The sequence below is a fragment of the Drosophila teissieri genome, chromosome 2L, assembly GCF_016746235.2.
Source record: "Drosophila teissieri strain GT53w chromosome 2L, Prin_Dtei_1.1, whole genome shotgun sequence".
In the NCBI taxonomy this organism is placed as follows: Eukaryota; Metazoa; Arthropoda; class Insecta; order Diptera; family Drosophilidae; genus Drosophila; species Drosophila teissieri.
In genome coordinates, this window is record NC_053029.1 from 21,746,528 (window position 1) to 21,763,030 (window position 16,503).

Genomic DNA, 16,503 nt, shown 5'->3' on the forward strand with positions numbered 1-16,503 from the left:
AGCTTGATAATGATCGGACACTGCCGTAGGAAAATTTGTGTGTTATCAAGGATTGGTATGCTAAGTTTAGACGTGGTGAAATGAGCACCGATGTCGGTATAACGAACGTATAACTATAAACTGAACTTGTAATGATTCACGAATTTGTGGGTCTGAGAAAGCGCTATGCAAAATGGGTGCCGCGCGAGCTCACTTTTAGCTAAAAACAACGACAAGGTGATGATTCGGAAAAGTTTTTTAAGATTTTCCTGGCTCTATCATTTTCCTCCAAAGTCCAATAGACAGTCATCCGAGTGAACTGCACACGATGAACCCTCTCCAAAGCGAGCAAATACCCAACAGTCGGCTGGCAAGGCTATGGCGTCTGTATTTTGAGACACGCGTGAAATTATTTTCATTGATTACATTAAAAAAATAGAGCTCAACACCGTTTGAAGGACAAAATCGCCAGGAATGGCCGCATTTGAAAAAAAAAGTGCTGTTTCACCAAGACAATGTAGCAAGTCAGTGAAAGCGATGACTATGGTCTACTTTTAAGCAAAGGAGAATTCGTACTACAAAAATTGCATCGAAAAATTGGAAGGTTGCTCAGTGTATTACCCTTGAATGTAGAATAAAACAATTTTGCCAAAAAAATATTTTTTATCATGGTAGGCTGGGGATTTTCAATTGACCTGTTAGATGCTTTAAAGGTCCTCAATCGTTTTTATTAACCTGTTGCATTCTTTTCAATTAATAATCATTACGAACGGCATAAAACCTTAGAACAAACTGTTTCTATCGTGAAACTTTTTAAAACGATGCTTAAAAGTGAATTTTCAAGCAAAAGTATTTTATTCAAAAGTATAGAAAAAAGTAAAATAGTTTCATAATAGTACACATATAAGGTATATTAGACCTAGTACTGAAAGTGGATGTACGTATGTACATACATATGTATATGAAAAAGTCGATTAGTGACATCTAAAACAGTAATGATTAGATTATCTTAGATTAATATATGACATATCAAAAAACAATTTTTTGTTTCAATTTGGCATTGATTTGAATGCATGATTCAATAAGAAATAGTATGAATATTTTGACAGCTTGGAATGAATATGTAACTCTAAAGAGTGGTGTTAGGAGTTAATTCACCTCTTGCCAAAAAATGATATTATATAAATATTATTGACTGTAATGTAAGAGTTATAGGTGGTGGACTCGGTGTAATTGCCCCTCCAGCGCCCCTAATACTTGATGCAGCCTCTTCCTAGGATGTGTGGGCCTCAGCTCTCGATACCCTCCGTCTCCAACTGGGCCTCGATGATCTCTGCGTGCAGGCGCACCATGTGATTGTTCAGATTGCCAACGCTCTGGTAGCACTTGTCACAGTACTCGCACGCGAATGGCTTCTCGCCGGTGTGTACCAGCAGGTGCGAGTTGAGGTGGCCACGAGTGAAGAAGGCCTTCGAGCAGCGATCGCACTTGAAGGGCCGCTCCATGTTGGGGTTGTGGGAGCGCATATGGGTGCGTAGGTCGGACTTGGTGGGCCAGCTCTTTGAGCAGCGTTGGCACTCGAATATGCGCGGCTTGGCTTCGCCAGTGTGGGTGCGAAGATGGGACAGCAGCTGCGTACGCAAGACGAAGCGTCGCTCGCAGTGCTGGCATCCGAATGGGCGCTCCGTTGAGTGCACCGACTTCACATGGTAGCGAAGACTGTGCCGCGAGGCAAAGTTCTTGCCGCACTCCTCGCATTGGTACCTCATCTCGCCCATGCCGTGCACAGCTGTCATGTGCAGCTTGAGTTGAAAGTTACGAGTGAACTTCTTTTCGCACTCGGCGCACGGGTGCAAGGATCGCGGGTGCAAGCTACCAGCGGCCTTCTCCTTAGGCTTGGGGTTTTTCTGGCGCGGCCTGGCTCTCCGCTCTCTGGGCTTTTCTGCTGGGCTTTTCTGTTCTTCGGATGATTCCGGGGGCGTGGGAGGTTCGACTGCAAAGAGCTCGGCAGTCTCCGGTTGGTGATGCGGAGTGTTAAGGCTGCCTGAATCAACCGACGATTCCCAGTACGAGGGAGTCCCATGCTCACTGGGGGAGCTGTCCTGGAAGTCCAGGCTTTCTGTGGTCATAAAAAAGTTATAGTTAAAATATGGAAGTTCAAAGGACAATATAAATAAGAGAGAATGATATAGACGCCAGCATATCAATGGAATTTTGCAATTGAAACAAGAATATTAATTTATGATCAAAAACAAAGTGACTATAATTTCATATACATTTCATGTCTCATTCATTTCTTATTCAGCTGTATGTTAAAGTTGTCCTATTCTGATCTATTTAAAACCGAACTTCTACATTGTCAAAAAACTGTAAAAGGTAATGACTAAAATTATCGTGAGTACATTTTTCATATCTTTTTCGATTATTAGTATTACACCTATATGATATATATGTATACTTTTTATGGTCGCAAATGTCTCCTTCACTGTGATGCAAAAAATAAACGCTTTTAACGAATCCTTTTACTCTATATGTAGCAGGTATAAATATCTGTTTGTCCATGAATGCATAGTTTTTGTCTAGCGGATTATTTATTAAATTTAATGGCTTCATCCCTATAGAATTCTATTTTGTTATCAGCCTATTATCAGCATGTGTTAGAAAAACTAAACATTTTATACTAAATTTTCTATTATGACCTAATCCTTGGTTATTTGGCAAGTGCGTTATAACATACCAAAATCAACGGTCTCCATTAAGGGCGCCACATAGGCTACCGGCTTGCTTGTTTGCAGCGGCATGGCCATCGGTCCCTCCAGGCTGCCCACTTCTCGCTCCAGGCATTCGAGCACATCGTCCAGGGCCAAGGCGTCTCCCACGGCCACCGTGTGTTTCCAGTGCTCGTGCCGCATGCGGAGCACCTGCTCGGAGTGCTCGCACCGCCGCTGGAAGTCGCGGGCGTCGTACAGGCGACGAAGGCAGAGGTCGCAGATCACGTCGGTGAGGTTGTCGCCCGGGTCCAGACGCAAGGCGGGAGCCAGGGCCTTTAGCTCGACAGCCAATTGACTAGAACAGTCATGGAGACTGTGGTAGAGCGGCGGCTGCTCAAGCAGGCAGCAGCGGCAGACGAGCGGGTGGTGTGGCAGCAGCGAAAGCATAATACTTAGTTGCCAATATCCGGCGGACGATCGCGGTATGCACTATAAGTTCAATTAAGAAAGTCCCGATCGATACGGACGTTTGGCATAGTGGCTTTCCTTGGGTTGTGGTGTAAACTCAGAATACCTGGGTTTTCATTACTAAATCGGATTTCATTACGGTTTCACCACAGTCTTAATACTTGGTGCGTCGGCTTTGATCGCCGGTCGCTGGACGTCTGAGGGTGTTGGTCCGCATCCGATCCATTCCTCAGAGCAATGTTGCCTGCGATGTCTATCAGGAAAGGCGACCGGGGCATACCGATAGCCCTTGGCTTGAGCGATAAGTCAGAGGCGGCGGAGGCTGGGGCGCAGAGAGACAACACTCAGAAAACTGAAGAACGAATAATTTGAGAACGAACGTTCTTAAAAATGTACTGTGTCGTACTTAAAATTTTTAAGAAAACAGTTCTTGGAATAAGTACTAGTCGTACTTGAATTACACATTTCAAAAGCGATATTATTGATACGCATGGAAAACAAAAGGTTTATCTTTTCTCATTTATGTATCGATTACATTTCTGTGTTGTTAAAGAAGAAACATATATGCTTCTTCGATAACCGATTGCAACACGGCGCGCATTTAGTGTCAAAAAGTTCTTTGAAGTGCAAGTGCGTAGTGAGCAAAGTGAATTGTGAAGTGAAAAGAAAATGGAAAGTCATATGGAAACCGACATGGAACTTAAAAGTGTATTAGAGGAAATGGGCATGGTATGTGTTTTCCCTTTTCTGCAGGGTAAGTACAATTTTTTAAATAAAGTGTATATATATACATACATATGCACATTTGTATGTATGTACACATGAATCTATATGATTGCAAAGAAAATAAGGACTATATATATATACATATATTATATATGTATTATTATATTATATTATACATATTATTACATATAATATAGTCCCTATTTCTTTGCTTTCAAATACATACATGCATTAGCGAATTTCGTGTTTCTTGTTTTTATACACTTGTTCGTTTTATTTTGAGAAAACATTTTTAACTAAGAAAGTGAAACACAAAAGCACGAAAAAAACCGCCAAGATTAAGCGTTGCTGGTCTATGCACGTGTTCGCATGCACGCATACATATGTACATATGTATGCAAGTATACAGCATAAAAGAAATGTATTATATATTTATATTATATTTATATTTATTATTTATTTTTGTAGAATCTGGAGTGACCTTGTCTTTACTAAATGATATAACAGACGAAGAATTAAAAGAGGTGATTCCCAAATTAGGAGTTCGGATGGAATTTAAAAGAGCACTTTGCTCATGGAATCAAAGAAATGTAAGAATTTTTTTTTATAATTCGATTTCCTGAATATCTTATAACTTTTTGTAGAACTGTGAGAAACCTTCTATATCCAAGGATATAAGGAATAAGGAAGACCATGAAAAAAACTTGGTTCTAAACAAGGTATTTATTTCATAATTTTATCCCTATTTATCCTATATTTATAACGTATCATATTTACAGAGCATTCGTTCATTATTATCGGAGAATGAACACGGAAAAGCATTACTAAATAAAAACACTTTGCTGGAAGTCGACAGAGTTTGGCTAATAAACGCTATAGTGGAGGAAGCCATCAACAATTATATATTAATAAAAGTTTGCGATTTTCCAAAGCTGGTCGAGGAGATTTGCTATGTATTTCCCAACGAAAAAACAAACAAGGTGAGAAATCTAATAAAAAGCTAAAATTATATTTAACGTATGCAAATATGTTAAACAATAAGCGAATCTGTATGCATGCACAGATAACCCCTTTTCTTATTTACAGGACTTTTATTATATAAATCGGACCAAATACAAAAACCCAACAGGTAAGCTGTACTCGCGGTACAAAAATAAGCGCTACCAGTTGTCCAAAGATAATTGTCTGGGAAGAAAACAAAATTTGATATCGGGAAGCAGTATCCAAAGCCACCGTTCCATTCCCACTGAAGTTGACGAAGCCGTTGCTAAGTCATTAAAGGCCATTTTGAAGCGAGATTGCGCGGATTGGCATGACGTTTGCCTAAAGTGGAAACAAACTTTTCATATTCGCCAAAAGGATTTGAACCAATTGAGTGCTGCAGATTTTTTAAAAGCTTGGCCGAGACTTTGCCATGCTCAAGCACCTGAATTGGTAAGTTATACCATATAGCTCAATGCATCTTTTCATATAAAATATTTGTATCCAAATTCAACTTTATCGTGTTGCCAAACGTAACTTACTTTTCTAAATGAAATAAATTTGTAAATTATTGTGTAATATTTACAGATAAACATCGACTTTCAAGAAATATACGCAGAGAAAGAGAATGCATTGTTTTTAAAGTGGGACGACCTGAAGACGACTTTGTTTCCTTTTTACGACAAGAAGGTGAAAAACCATCACAGCAGGCAACAGCTTACCGAAGCAAAGTCGGCAATAAATGAAGGTAATACAACTAATAACAAAATTTCTTTCTACTTATTGTTATATTTGTCTTTCCTCGTTTTTTGTAGATGCCCAGGACTTTTTATTTGCCATTTTGCTAAATGCCGTGCTGCCACCGACGGCGCGTTTCGTTAATGAGCAAGGAAGAAAAACTAAGAAGGTGACAATAGCAGATGCGCAGAATTCGATGGTGCTGCGCCTAGATAGCCTGAACGACTACAAGCGGCAAATTGACAAGCAGGTGTGCCTTCATTACGCCGAGGGATCATCTCTTCAACCTTTCATCATTGTACACGGTACTTCAGACACGGATCTCGCCGCTTTTTACGTATATTTTGATCAGAACCTTTTTAAATTCGACTCGTTTCTTCGAAGTCTGGATACCTGCTTTAAAATTTTTAACTGTTACGGCTTAAAATATCCAGAACCTTGCGAACAAGCGTGGACGTTTATTCAAAAATATGTTTATGGGATAGAAACGGAGTTTGATAAGAAATCCCCAAATTTAACTACAGTCTTAAGCTATTTACATAACCAAAACTAAAATGTTTGTGTGCTTTCGGTGTCTAAGGACTCTTCCAAATCCAAAGCTTTTAGTATCCCATTTAAAAATAAGTCATTTATTAACAAGAAAATCGTTAAAAATAGTTTGTAAGCAACAAAATTGTGAACAAGTATTTACTAATTTTTCATACTTTCGCATACATTTGGAAAAAACTCACCGCGAAGTTCCGCAGTATGAAGAACTGCCGTTTATATTAGGTGAACAAAATTCTATATCTTCTTGCTCAAACCATAATTTTGAAAACTCATTTAAACCGTTATCTTCAAATCAGTCTATTTCTAATTCAAATTTAAATTTAAATAATCAGAATGCAAGCGAACATGATTTTCTTGAATCAGAAAATAAACATTCAGAATCGAACTTAAACTTGAATTTTTTAAAGAAAAAAGTTATAAGTACTTCTTTACTTCTTTATGATTTGAAGTATATGCCCAGAAGTCATGTCATTTTAGTTCAAAATATAATTACCTCACTAATGTATGATATAGCTAATGCAATTGAAGCTCACATAACATGTACTCTAACTGATGATTTACACAACATTTTAAGTTTTATTAGGGATCCGTTCCATGAAGTTCGTACCGAGCATAGATTTCTTGAAGCCTTAAAAGGCTTAAGTCTATATAAGGAACCCACAAAATTTCAAATTGATAGACAAGTTTCTGAAATCGTTATATGTGGAAACCCTACGTTGGGCCCGAAAGATTATGATATTTATGTAATGCCTTTAGCTTTCATATTTAAGCAAATTTTTGAAATTCCTAATTTATTAAACCTAACTGTAGAAAATATTCAGACAAGCCTAAACGCAAACGACTTAAGAAATTTCGCAAGTGGTCAGCTTTTTAGAAATATTTTAAAACGATTTAATTCTGAAATAGTTATTCCTTTTATATTGTATCTTGACGATTTTCAAATTAACAATCCGCTAGGCACTCACACATTTTCAATATGCGGTGTCTACATAAATTTTCCGTTAATGCCACAGTATTTGTTGTCCAAATTACAGTATGTTTTTAATGCCGCTTTTATTTCTACCGCGAACCTTAAGCATTGTGGAAACGAAGTATCTTTTTATCATTTGGTTGAGCAACTCAAAATATTAGAAAATGGAATCATGCTGACAGTTAAAAATGAGTCACGAAAGGTTTGCTTTGTTTTATCTTTAATTGTCGGTGATAATTTGGCTGTAAATAGCATTCTCGGATTTGTTCAATCCTTTAACTCAAAACGTTATTGTAGGATATGTAGGCGTACTAAATCTGAAATGCAACTTGACTATATGGAAGAACCAGAAAGTATAAGAAACGAAGAGTCTTATACAAATGATTTGAAAGAAAACAATTTTCAAGAAACGGGTATTAAAACTAATTGTATTTTTAATAGCTTAAAATCCTTTAAAGTCCCAAGTAATTTTTGCTTTGATTTAATGCATGATGTTCTTGAAGGCATATGCGTGTATGACATATGTAACGTACTTTTATCGTTAATTAAAAACAAAATAATAACGCTGGATGAAATTAATTCTAGAAAAGCACTGTTTCCATTCGTGGAAACGGAAATCAAAATAAATTTAAATCGTTTGAAAAAATTTAATTTAAAAATGACTGCATCAGAAGTGGCTACATTTATATACTGTTTGCCATTAATGATAGGAGACATAGTGCCAGCAGAGTGTAAGGAATGGGAAGTCATATTATTATTATTAGATATAATAGATTTTTTGTTTCGATCAAAATACGTGAAAGAAGATTTAAATTTCCTGCGAAAGTTAGTAGAAAAACATCACTTCATCTATGTAAACCTGTTCGGTCCCTTAAAGCCAAAACACCACTTCCTAGTGCATTATGCAACAGCAATAGAAGAATGTGGTCCATTAAAATTTCTTTGGTGTATGCGATTTGAGGCAAAGCATAAAGATGCCAAAATATATTTAAACAATGTAAATTCGAGAATAAATCCGCCACACACATTAGCTGTAAAATCGGGACTAAAATTTTCGAAATTTTTATTTGATCACCAAAACTTTTTAGAACCTGTGCGAACTTTACCAAATGAAACAAACTTTAGTAATGCGCACGACAAACTCTATAAAAATTTATTATATGAAAAGTTTGAGGACTATAGTAAATGCCGGCTGTTTGAAAGCCTAATTTTCAAGGGTACTCAATACAAAATAAATTACTACCTAGGCGAATTTTCACCCGATTTTAAATTATTTAAAATAAAAATGTTTATAGCGTATGATGAAAATACCCATGTTATTTGTCAAGAAATCGAAGTATATAACTTTAATAAACATTTTCGTGCTTACGAAATTGGCTGTGCAAAAGACCTTTTAATAAAAAAGTTAAGTGAATTCGACACCGCACCCTTACATTTATATCCTATAAATAATAAAAAAACGTATGTTCGCATTAAATATATTTAGCTTTAAGAACTTTAAGAAAAGTGTTAACCTTTTATTTTTAAGAAAAAAATGTGGTTATGAAAGTTTTTATGTAATATTAATTTCAAATAAAATTGTTTTTCCTCATATAAAGGACGCGTTGATGTTGAATTTAACAATAAACATTTTAAAATAGGATCGATTCGTTCTTAAACTAAAACTGTTTGCTCTGAAATTTGAATATCTAGTTCACAAAAAAGGAACGTTTCTTACTCAAAGTAGACGTTATTCACACTTCAGTTGTCAACTTGTACAACTTGAATCGGGAATTTGACGAGTTCAAATCTAGTATTTTAATTACTTAATTTTAGTATTTCCCATACTTAAAGCAGTACATTTATCGCTCTTAAATTAGTACTTTATCGTTCTTAATCCCATCAACTGTTAGTGCTTGGATCCAGAACGTTCGTTCTCAAACTCATAATTTCGGTCTCAAATTATTCGTTCTTGAATTTAAATTTTGGTTCTTAAATCAAAAAAATTCGAGTTTACCGTACTTTCGATACGGTTCGTTCTTGATTTGATATCGAAAAGCGTTAATTTTTCCCTGAGTGAACGGGAGATTCGTCTGCGAAGAGGGGTGTCGTAGGGCTACTATCGACGGTCAACGTCAACGTTTGCTAATTTTCAGTTCGTGCCAGCTAATTGATTGCCCCGGTGAACATCCGCCGACTGTCCCTGAACTGCGATAAGGCGTTATTATCTCGGCTTTATTTGGGTGGTCCACATCCCCGACCACCTTTCTACACCCGTCCTCCGCCGTGCCCTCTTCGTCGAGTCTCGAACAGACCGAAATAGATCTGTACCGAACCTTATCACCGTCCGTAGAGATCATCGATCCGCTGCGGGTTTCCCAGTCGCCGCACTATTGTTGTATTTACCGCTAACTTTTTGAGGCTTAAACGGCCAAATGAATTGGCCAAATGACTTGCTGGTTTTAAAAATCTTTTACCAAAGGGACTAAGAATCGGATGCTACAAAAAAAATGCCAGGCAAGCCTTGCCTAAGAGGTTTTTGAACAACGCAAAGTAAATTGTGTAGAATAAGGGGAAGCCTTAACAGTACAAGCTCATAATCACCAATGGATGCGATGATTCTGGATTCCAAAGTTCAATCGCCGATACTAATTTTATAATCTTTATAGGACGTGTTTGCTAGATTTTAAGTATGTTTGACCTAAACATTTACAATTCTCGTACTTCCCCAAATTGGTTGAATGCATATTTCTTTCAATGAAAGCACAATTTAATAAGCGGAAGCAACCTGAAAAAAAAGATAAGGTGAGCAAGGGATTGCCCCGTAATACAGATTATTGGTTGATCAAGTAAATTTGTTATCATTGATTACTGATCCTGCATGCAAGAAAGCTTCTCACTGATCTCCAGCTGGGTCTTTATCATCGTAGAAAGCGTGATGGCCATGAGCATATCCCGCAAGTTGGTATTGAACATGTGGCGAAATTTTTCCGAGTCCAACAGCGGTACAGCGGTAAGAGCGGCATGAAGGGCTCTGCCGACGACGTTGTCAGGTTTTTTCTTCCTGGCCAAGACATCGTTGATGTAGCGCAGCACCAAGTCCAGACGCTGTTGAATGTCCCTAGTGGCATCCACCACTTGCACCAACTCTGGGAGGAATCGCTCCATTTGCTTGGTTCCCTGTTGCAACGATTGCCTTTCTAGGGAACGCAGAGCCACTAGATCGGAACTTCCGTTGCTAATCTCGAGTGGAACTAATGAGAACATCACTCCTTTGGTGCCTCCAGGCACTCCGATCTCCACAGCACAGTACAGACGTGTCGAAAGTCGCTGGCTCTTCAGGGTTGCATCCATTACCAGGTGCACTGGCTGTACTTCGCCGCATTCTCTGGCATAATACTCGTGGAGCAGGGACGCGGAGCGGGACACCGATTTCCCAGTGGAGAACCATCCCAGCACACGCTCGTTCGAATAGGTCAGCATATTTAGCTCTAGGAACTCGGAGGCGTATGAGATATCCAGATCAATGCGGTTAATCTCCGGATGCTCCTTGTGCGGAACAGTAAAACAGTTGGTAATCTCGATGTGGCCCTCCTTGTTGCGACCCAGCAAAGTACCCATAACCTTGGATTTGATTATTGGAAGATTTACTGGGCAGGAGATCCGCGCACACTTACCTGATTATCATCTTTTGGTCGGCGCTCGTAGGCGTCAATAATTTGGAAAAGCACCAAAGGTTGTATTAACACTTTAGCTCGCATGCTGAAATTCCTGGACATCATGGGGTCACACAAATAATTAAGTTTGAAAATGAACTTGGTAAAGCAAACTTCGCTGCGCTTTTGCCTCACCTCGATCCAGTGTTGTAAAACGTAATGAGAACTTTTAAGGCAATGTGTCAAGCAGTACTCATGTTTGCCTATTTAGAAACAATTTGAAATGGTAAATAAAAACAAGTTTAAAATAAATTGAAATTGAACTACATACATTATTTTACAGATGTGTATGCTAAAGAACATAATAATAACATTTATTACATTAAAAAAATAGAGCTCAACACCGTTTGAAGGACAAAATCGCCAGGAATGGCCGCATTTGAAAAAAAAAGTGCTGTTTCACCAAGACAATGTAGCAAGTCAGTGAAAGCGATGACTATGGTCTACTTTTAAGCAAAGGAGAATTCGTACTACAAAAATTGCATCGAAAAATTGGAAGGTTGCTCAGTGTATTACCCTTGAATGTAGAATAAAAAATAAAACAATTTTGCCAAAAAAATATTTTTTATCATGGTAGGCTGGGGATTTTCAATTGACCTGTTAGATGCTTTAAAGGTCCTCAATCGTTTTTATTAACCTGTTGCATTCTTTTCAATTAATAATCATTACGAACGGCATAAAAACTTAGAACAAACTGTTTCTATCGTGAAACTTTTTAAAACGATGCTTAAAAGTGAATTTTCAAGCAAAAGTATTTTATTCAAAAGTATAGAAAAAAGTAAAATAGTTTCATAATAGTATATAAGGTATATTAGACCTAGTACTGAAAGTGGATGTACGTATGTACATATGTATATGAAAAAGTCGATTAGTGACATCTAAAACAGTAATGATTAGATTATCTTAGATTAATATATGAAATATCAAAAAACAATTTTTTGTTTCAATTTGGCATTGATTTGAATGCATGATTCAATAAGAAAATAGTATGAATATTTTGACAGCTTGGAATGAATATGTAACTCTAAAGAGTGGTGTTAGGAGTTAATTCACCTCTTGCCAAAAAATGATATTATATAAATATTATTGACTGTAATGTAAGAGTTATAGGTGGTGGACTCGGTGTAATTGCCCCTCCAGCGCCCCTAATACTTGATGCAGCCTCTTCCTAGGATGTGTGGGCCTCAGCTCTCGATACCCTCCGTCTCCAACTGGGCCTCGATGATCTCTGCGTGCAGGCGCACCATGTGATTGTTCAGGTTGCCAACGCTCTGGTAGCACTTGTCACAGTACTCGCACGCGAATGGCTTCTCGCCGGTGTGTACCAGCAGGTGCGAGTTGAGGTGGCCACGAGTGAAGAAGGCCTTCGAGCAGCGATCGCACTTGAAGGGCCGCTCCATGTTGGGGTTGTGGGAGCGCATATGGGTGCGTAGGTCGGACTTGGTGGGCCAGCTCTTTGAGCAGCGTTGGCACTCGAATATGCGCGGCTTGGCTTCGCCAGTGTGGGTGCGAAGATGGGACAGCAGCTGCGTACGCAAGACGAAGCGTCGCTCGCAGTGCTGGCATCCGAATGGGCGCTCCGTTGAGTGCACCGACTTCACATGGTAGCGAAGACTGTGCCGCGAGGCAAAGTTCTTGCCGCACTCCTCGCATTGGTACCTCATCTCGCCCATGCCGTGCACAGCTGTCATGTGCAGCTTGAGTTGAAAGTTACGAGTGAACTTCTTTTCGCACTCGGCGCACGGGTGCAAGGATCGCGGGTGCAAGCTACCAGCGGCCTTCTCCTTAGGCTTGGGGTTTTTCTGGCGCGGCCTGGCTCTCCGCTCTCTGGGCTTTTCTGCTGGGCTTTTCTGTTCTTCGGATGATTCCGGGGGCGTGGGAGGTTCGACTGCAAAGAGCTCGGCAGTCTCCGGTTGGTGATGCGGAGTGTTAAGGCTGCCTGAATCAACCGACGATTCCCAGTACGAGGGAGTCCCATGCTCACTGGGGGAGCTGTCCTGGAAGTCCAGGCTTTCTGTGGTCATAAAAAAGTTATAGTTAAAATATGGAAGTTCAAAGGACAATATAAATAAGAGAGAATGATATAGACGCCAGCATATCAATGGAATTTTGCAATTGAAACAAGAATATTAATTTATGATCAAAAACAAAGTGACTATAATTTCATATACATTTCATGTCTCATTCATTTCTTATTCAGCTGTATGTTAAAGTTGTCCTATTCTGATCTATTTAAAACCGAACTTCTACATTGTCAAAAAACTGTAAAAGGTAATGACTAAAATTATCGTGAGTACATTTTTCATATCTTTTTCGATTATTAGTATTACACCTATATGATATATATGTATACTTTTTATGGTCGCAAATGTCTCCTTCACTGTGATGCAAAAAATAAACGCTTTTTAACGAATCCTTTTACTCTATATGTAGCAGGTATAAATATCTGTTTGTCCATGAATGCATAGTTTTTGTCTAGCGGATTATTTATTAAATTTAATGGCTTCATCCCTATAGAATTCTATTTTGTTATCAGCCTATTATCAGCATGTGTTAGAAAAACTAAACATTTTATACTAAATTTTCTATTATGACCTAATCCTTGGTTATTTGGCAAGTGCGTTATAACATACCAAAATCAACGGTCTCCATTAAGGGCGCCACATAGGCTACCGGCTTGCTTGTTTGCAGCGGCATGGCCATCGGTCCCTCCAGGCTGCCCACTTCTCGCTCCAGGCATTCGAGCACATCGTCCAGGGCCAAGGCGTCTCCCACGGCCACCGTGTGTTTCCAGTGCTCGTGCCGCATGCGGAGCACCTGCTCGGAGTGCTCGCACCGCCGCTGGAAGTCGCGGGCGTCGTACAGGCGACGAAGGCAGAGGTCGCAGATCACGTCGGTGAGGTTGTCGCCCGGGTCCAGACGCAAGGCGGGAGCCAGGGCCTTTAGCTCGACAGCCAATTGACTAGAACAGTCATGGAGACTGTGGTAGAGCGGCGGCTGCTCAAGCAGGCAGCAGCGGCAGACGAGCGGGTGGTGTGGCAGCAGCGAAAGCATAATACTTAGTTGCCAATATCCGGCGGACGATCGCGGTATGCACTATAAGTTCAATTAAGAAAGTCCCGATCGATACGGACGTTTGGCATAGTGGCTTTCCTTGGGTTGTGGTGTAAACTCAGAATACCTGGGTTTTCATTACTAAATCGGATTTCATTACGGTTTCACCACAGTCTTAATACTTGGTGCGTCGGCTTTGATCGCCGGTCGCTGGACGTCTGAGGGTGTTGGTCCGCATCCGATCCATTCCTCAGAGCAATGTTGCCTGCGATGTCTATCAGGAAAGGCGACCGGGGCATACCGATAGCCCTTGGCTTGAGCGATAAGTCAGAGGCGGCGGAGGCTGGGGCGCAGAGAGACAACGGGAGATTCGTCTGCGAAGAGGGGTGTCGTAGGGCTACTATCGACGGTCAACGTCAACGTTTGCTAATTTTCAGTTCGTGCCAGCTAATTGATTGCCCCGGTGAACATCCGCCGACTGTCCCTGAACTGCGATAAGGCGTTATTATCTCGGCTTTATTTGGGTGGTCCACATCCCCGACCACCTTTCTACACCCGTCCTCCGCCGTGCCCTCTTCGTCGAGTCTCGAACAGACCGAAATAGATCTGTACCGAACCTTATCACCGTCCGTAGAGATCATCGATCCGCTGCGGGTTTCCCAGTCGCCGCACTATTGTTGTATTTACCGCTAACTTTTTGAGGCTTAAACGGCCAAATGAATTGGCCAAATGACTTGCTGGTTTTAAAAATCTTTTACCAAAGGGACTAAGAATCGGATGCTACAAAAAAAATGCCAGGCAAGCCTTGCCTAAGAGGTTTTTGAACAACGCAAAGTAAATTGTGTAGAATAAGGGGAAGCCTTAACAGTACAAGCTCATAATCACCAATGGATGCGATGATTCTGGATTCCAAAGTTCAATCGCCGATACTAATTTTATAATCTTTATAGGACGTGTTTGCTAGATTTTAAGTATGTTTGACCTAAACATTTACAATTCTCGTACTTCCCCAAATTGGTTGAATGCATATTTCTTTCAATGAAAGCACAATTTAATAAGCGGAAGCAACCTGAAAAAAAAGATAAGGTGAGCAAGGGATTGCCCCGTAATACAGATTATTGGTTGATCAAGTAAATTTGTTATCATTGATTACTGATCCTGCATGCAAGAAAGCTTCTCACTGATCTCCAGCTGGGTCTTTATCATCGTAGAAAGCGTGATGGCCATGAGCATATCCCGCAAGTTGGTATTGAACATGTGGCGAAATTTTTCCGAGTCCAACAGCGGTACAGCGGTAAGAGCGGCATGAAGGGCTCTGCCGACGACGTTGTCAGGTTTTTTCTTCCTGGCCAAGACATCGTTGATGTAGCGCAGCACCAAGTCCAGACGCTGTTGAATGTCCCTAGTGGCATCCACCACTTGCACCAACTCTGGGAGGAATCGCTCCATTTGCTTGGTTCCCTGTTGCAACGATTGCCTTTCTAGGGAACGCAGAGCCACTAGATCGGAACTTCCGTTGCTAATCTCGAGTGGAACTAATGAGAACATCACTCCTTTGGTGCCTCCAGGCACTCCGATCTCCACAGCACAGTACAGACGTGTCGAAAGTCGCTGGCTCTTCAGGGTTGCATCCATTACCAGGTGCACTGGCTGTACTTCGCCGCATTCTCTGGCATAATACTCGTGGAGCAGGGACGCGGAGCGGGACACCGATTTCCCAGTGGAGAACCATCCCAGCACACGCTCGTTCGAATAGGTCAGCATATTTAGCTCTAGGAACTCGGAGGCGTATGAGATATCCAGATCAATGCGGTTAATCTCCGGATGCTCCTTGTGCGGAACAGTAAAACAGTTGGTAATCTCGATGTGGCCCTCCTTGTTGCGACCCAGCAAAGTACCCATAACCTTGGATTTGATTATTGGAAGATTTACTGGGCAGGAGATCCGCGCACACTTACCTGATTATCATCTTTTGGTCGGCGCTCGTAGGCGTCAATAATTTGGAAAAGCACCAAAGGTTGTATTAACACTTTAGCTCGCATGCTGAAATTCCTGGACATCATGGGGTCACACAAATAATTAAGTTTGAAAATGAACTTGGTAAAGCAAACTTCGCTGCGCTTTTGCCTCACCTCGATCCAGTGTTGTAAAACGTAATGAGAACTTTTAAGGCAATGTGTCAAGCAGTACTCATGTTTGCCTATTTAGAAACAATTTGAAATGGTAAATAAAAACAAGTTTAAAATAAATTGAAATTGAACTACATACATTATTTTACAGATGTGTATGCTAAAGAACATAATAATAACATTTATTACCATATTAAATAGCCCCGATTAAAAACTCTAAATTAAGGTACATTAATATTATTTAGGGTTTTTACTACTTCAGTTTTAAAAATATTTACATTTACAAAATAAAATGGCATTTTTTGTTCCTGTATTGCTGTGTTCACCAACTCGACTTTATTCGAGGCTGTTGTCTCTCTATTTTGAGTTCATTTTTCGGAGTTGGCCCACGCTAATAGAACTCTACCTAACATCTACAGTGTAGATTTTACACGCAGATCCTGTTTGAAGCAAGAAGATAGTGGTTTGTAAAATACCAGCTTCTTCAAATGGTTTTAGCAATT

The 16,503-nt window shown here is 40.0% G+C and overlaps 5 protein-coding genes across 6 annotated transcripts; 1 reads left to right on the plus strand and 4 right to left on the minus strand.

Annotated features, from left to right (window-relative positions):
* Positions 1–967: 967 nt before the first annotated feature.
* LOC122625486 (zinc finger protein 184) lies at positions 968–3,454 on the minus strand. The gene is made up of 2 exons (XM_043805582.1): positions 2,717–3,454; positions 968–2,098 (listed from the first exon to the last, which is right to left on the minus strand). The coding sequence occupies exons 1-2, from the start codon at positions 3,135–3,137 to the stop codon at positions 1,269–1,271; spliced, it is 1,251 nt and encodes a 416-aa protein (XP_043661517.1). The 5' UTR covers positions 3,138–3,454; the 3' UTR covers positions 968–1,268.
* Positions 3,455–3,772: 318 nt separating this feature from the next.
* Positions 3,773–6,335, plus strand: LOC122626519. Of its 2 annotated transcripts, none has more exons than XM_043806809.1 (7): positions 3,773–3,887; positions 4,353–4,474; positions 4,529–4,603; positions 4,664–4,864; positions 4,971–5,318; positions 5,454–5,613; positions 5,681–6,335. In XM_043806809.1, exons 2-7 carry the CDS (start codon positions 4,433–4,435, stop codon positions 6,154–6,156), a joined length of 1,302 nt encoding a protein of 433 aa, XP_043662744.1. In that variant the 5' UTR covers positions 3,773–3,887; positions 4,353–4,432; the 3' UTR covers positions 6,157–6,335. The 2 variants fall into 2 exon arrangements, with proteins under 2 accessions (XP_043662744.1, XP_043662743.1); XM_043806808.1 differs by having other exon boundaries at positions 3,778–3,912.
* Positions 6,336–9,849: 3,514 nt separating this feature from the next.
* Positions 9,850–10,946, minus strand: LOC122626006 (eukaryotic translation initiation factor 3 subunit F-2). Its single transcript, XM_043806102.1, has 2 exons — positions 10,779–10,946; positions 9,850–10,725 (listed from the first exon to the last, which is right to left on the minus strand). The coding sequence occupies exons 1-2, from the start codon at positions 10,881–10,883 to the stop codon at positions 9,970–9,972; spliced, it is 861 nt and encodes a 286-aa protein (XP_043662037.1). The 5' UTR covers positions 10,884–10,946; the 3' UTR covers positions 9,850–9,969.
* Positions 10,947–11,762: 816 nt separating this feature from the next.
* LOC122615236 (zinc finger protein 184-like) lies at positions 11,763–14,752 on the minus strand. Its single transcript, XM_043790201.1, has 2 exons — positions 13,451–14,752; positions 11,763–12,831 (listed from the first exon to the last, which is right to left on the minus strand). Exons 1-2 carry the CDS (start codon positions 13,869–13,871, stop codon positions 12,002–12,004), a joined length of 1,251 nt encoding a protein of 416 aa, XP_043646136.1. The 5' UTR covers positions 13,872–14,752; the 3' UTR covers positions 11,763–12,001.
* A 148-nt stretch (positions 14,753–14,900) lies between these two features.
* On the minus strand, positions 14,901–15,997 carry LOC122615245 (eukaryotic translation initiation factor 3 subunit F-2). Its single transcript, XM_043790213.1, has 2 exons — positions 15,830–15,997; positions 14,901–15,776 (listed from the first exon to the last, which is right to left on the minus strand). The coding sequence occupies exons 1-2, from the start codon at positions 15,932–15,934 to the stop codon at positions 15,021–15,023; spliced, it is 861 nt and encodes a 286-aa protein (XP_043646148.1). The 5' UTR covers positions 15,935–15,997; the 3' UTR covers positions 14,901–15,020.
* Positions 15,998–16,503: the final 506 nt, after the last annotated feature.

Coding starts and splice junctions, on each gene's coding strand:
- LOC122625486 (XM_043805582.1), bottom strand. CDS start 3,137: ATGCTTTCGCTGCTGCCACACCACCCGCTCGTCTGCCGCTGCTGCCTG. Junction 2,099..2,716: donor AATGGAGACCGTTGATTTTG/GTATGTTATAAC, acceptor TTATGACCACAG/AAAGCCTGGACTTCCAGGAC.
- LOC122626519 (XM_043806808.1), top strand. CDS start 3,828: ATGGAAAGTCATATGGAAACCGACATGGAACTTAAAAGTGTATTAGAG. Junction 4,865..4,970: donor CCAACGAAAAAACAAACAAG/GTGAGAAATCTA, acceptor TCTTATTTACAG/GACTTTTATTATATAAATCG. Junction 5,319..5,453: donor ATGCTCAAGCACCTGAATTG/GTAAGTTATACC, acceptor TAATATTTACAG/ATAAACATCGACTTTCAAGA.
- LOC122626006 (XM_043806102.1), bottom strand. CDS start 10,883: ATGATGTCCAGGAATTTCAGCATGCGAGCTAAAGTGTTAATACAACCT. Junction 10,726..10,778: donor GACCAAAAGATGATAATCAG/GTAAGTGTGCGC, acceptor ATCAAATCCAAG/GTTATGGGTACTTTGCTGGG.
- LOC122615236 (XM_043790201.1), bottom strand. CDS start 13,871: ATGCTTTCGCTGCTGCCACACCACCCGCTCGTCTGCCGCTGCTGCCTG. Junction 12,832..13,450: donor AATGGAGACCGTTGATTTTG/GTATGTTATAAC, acceptor TTATGACCACAG/AAAGCCTGGACTTCCAGGAC.
- LOC122615245 (XM_043790213.1), bottom strand. CDS start 15,934: ATGATGTCCAGGAATTTCAGCATGCGAGCTAAAGTGTTAATACAACCT. Junction 15,777..15,829: donor GACCAAAAGATGATAATCAG/GTAAGTGTGCGC, acceptor ATCAAATCCAAG/GTTATGGGTACTTTGCTGGG.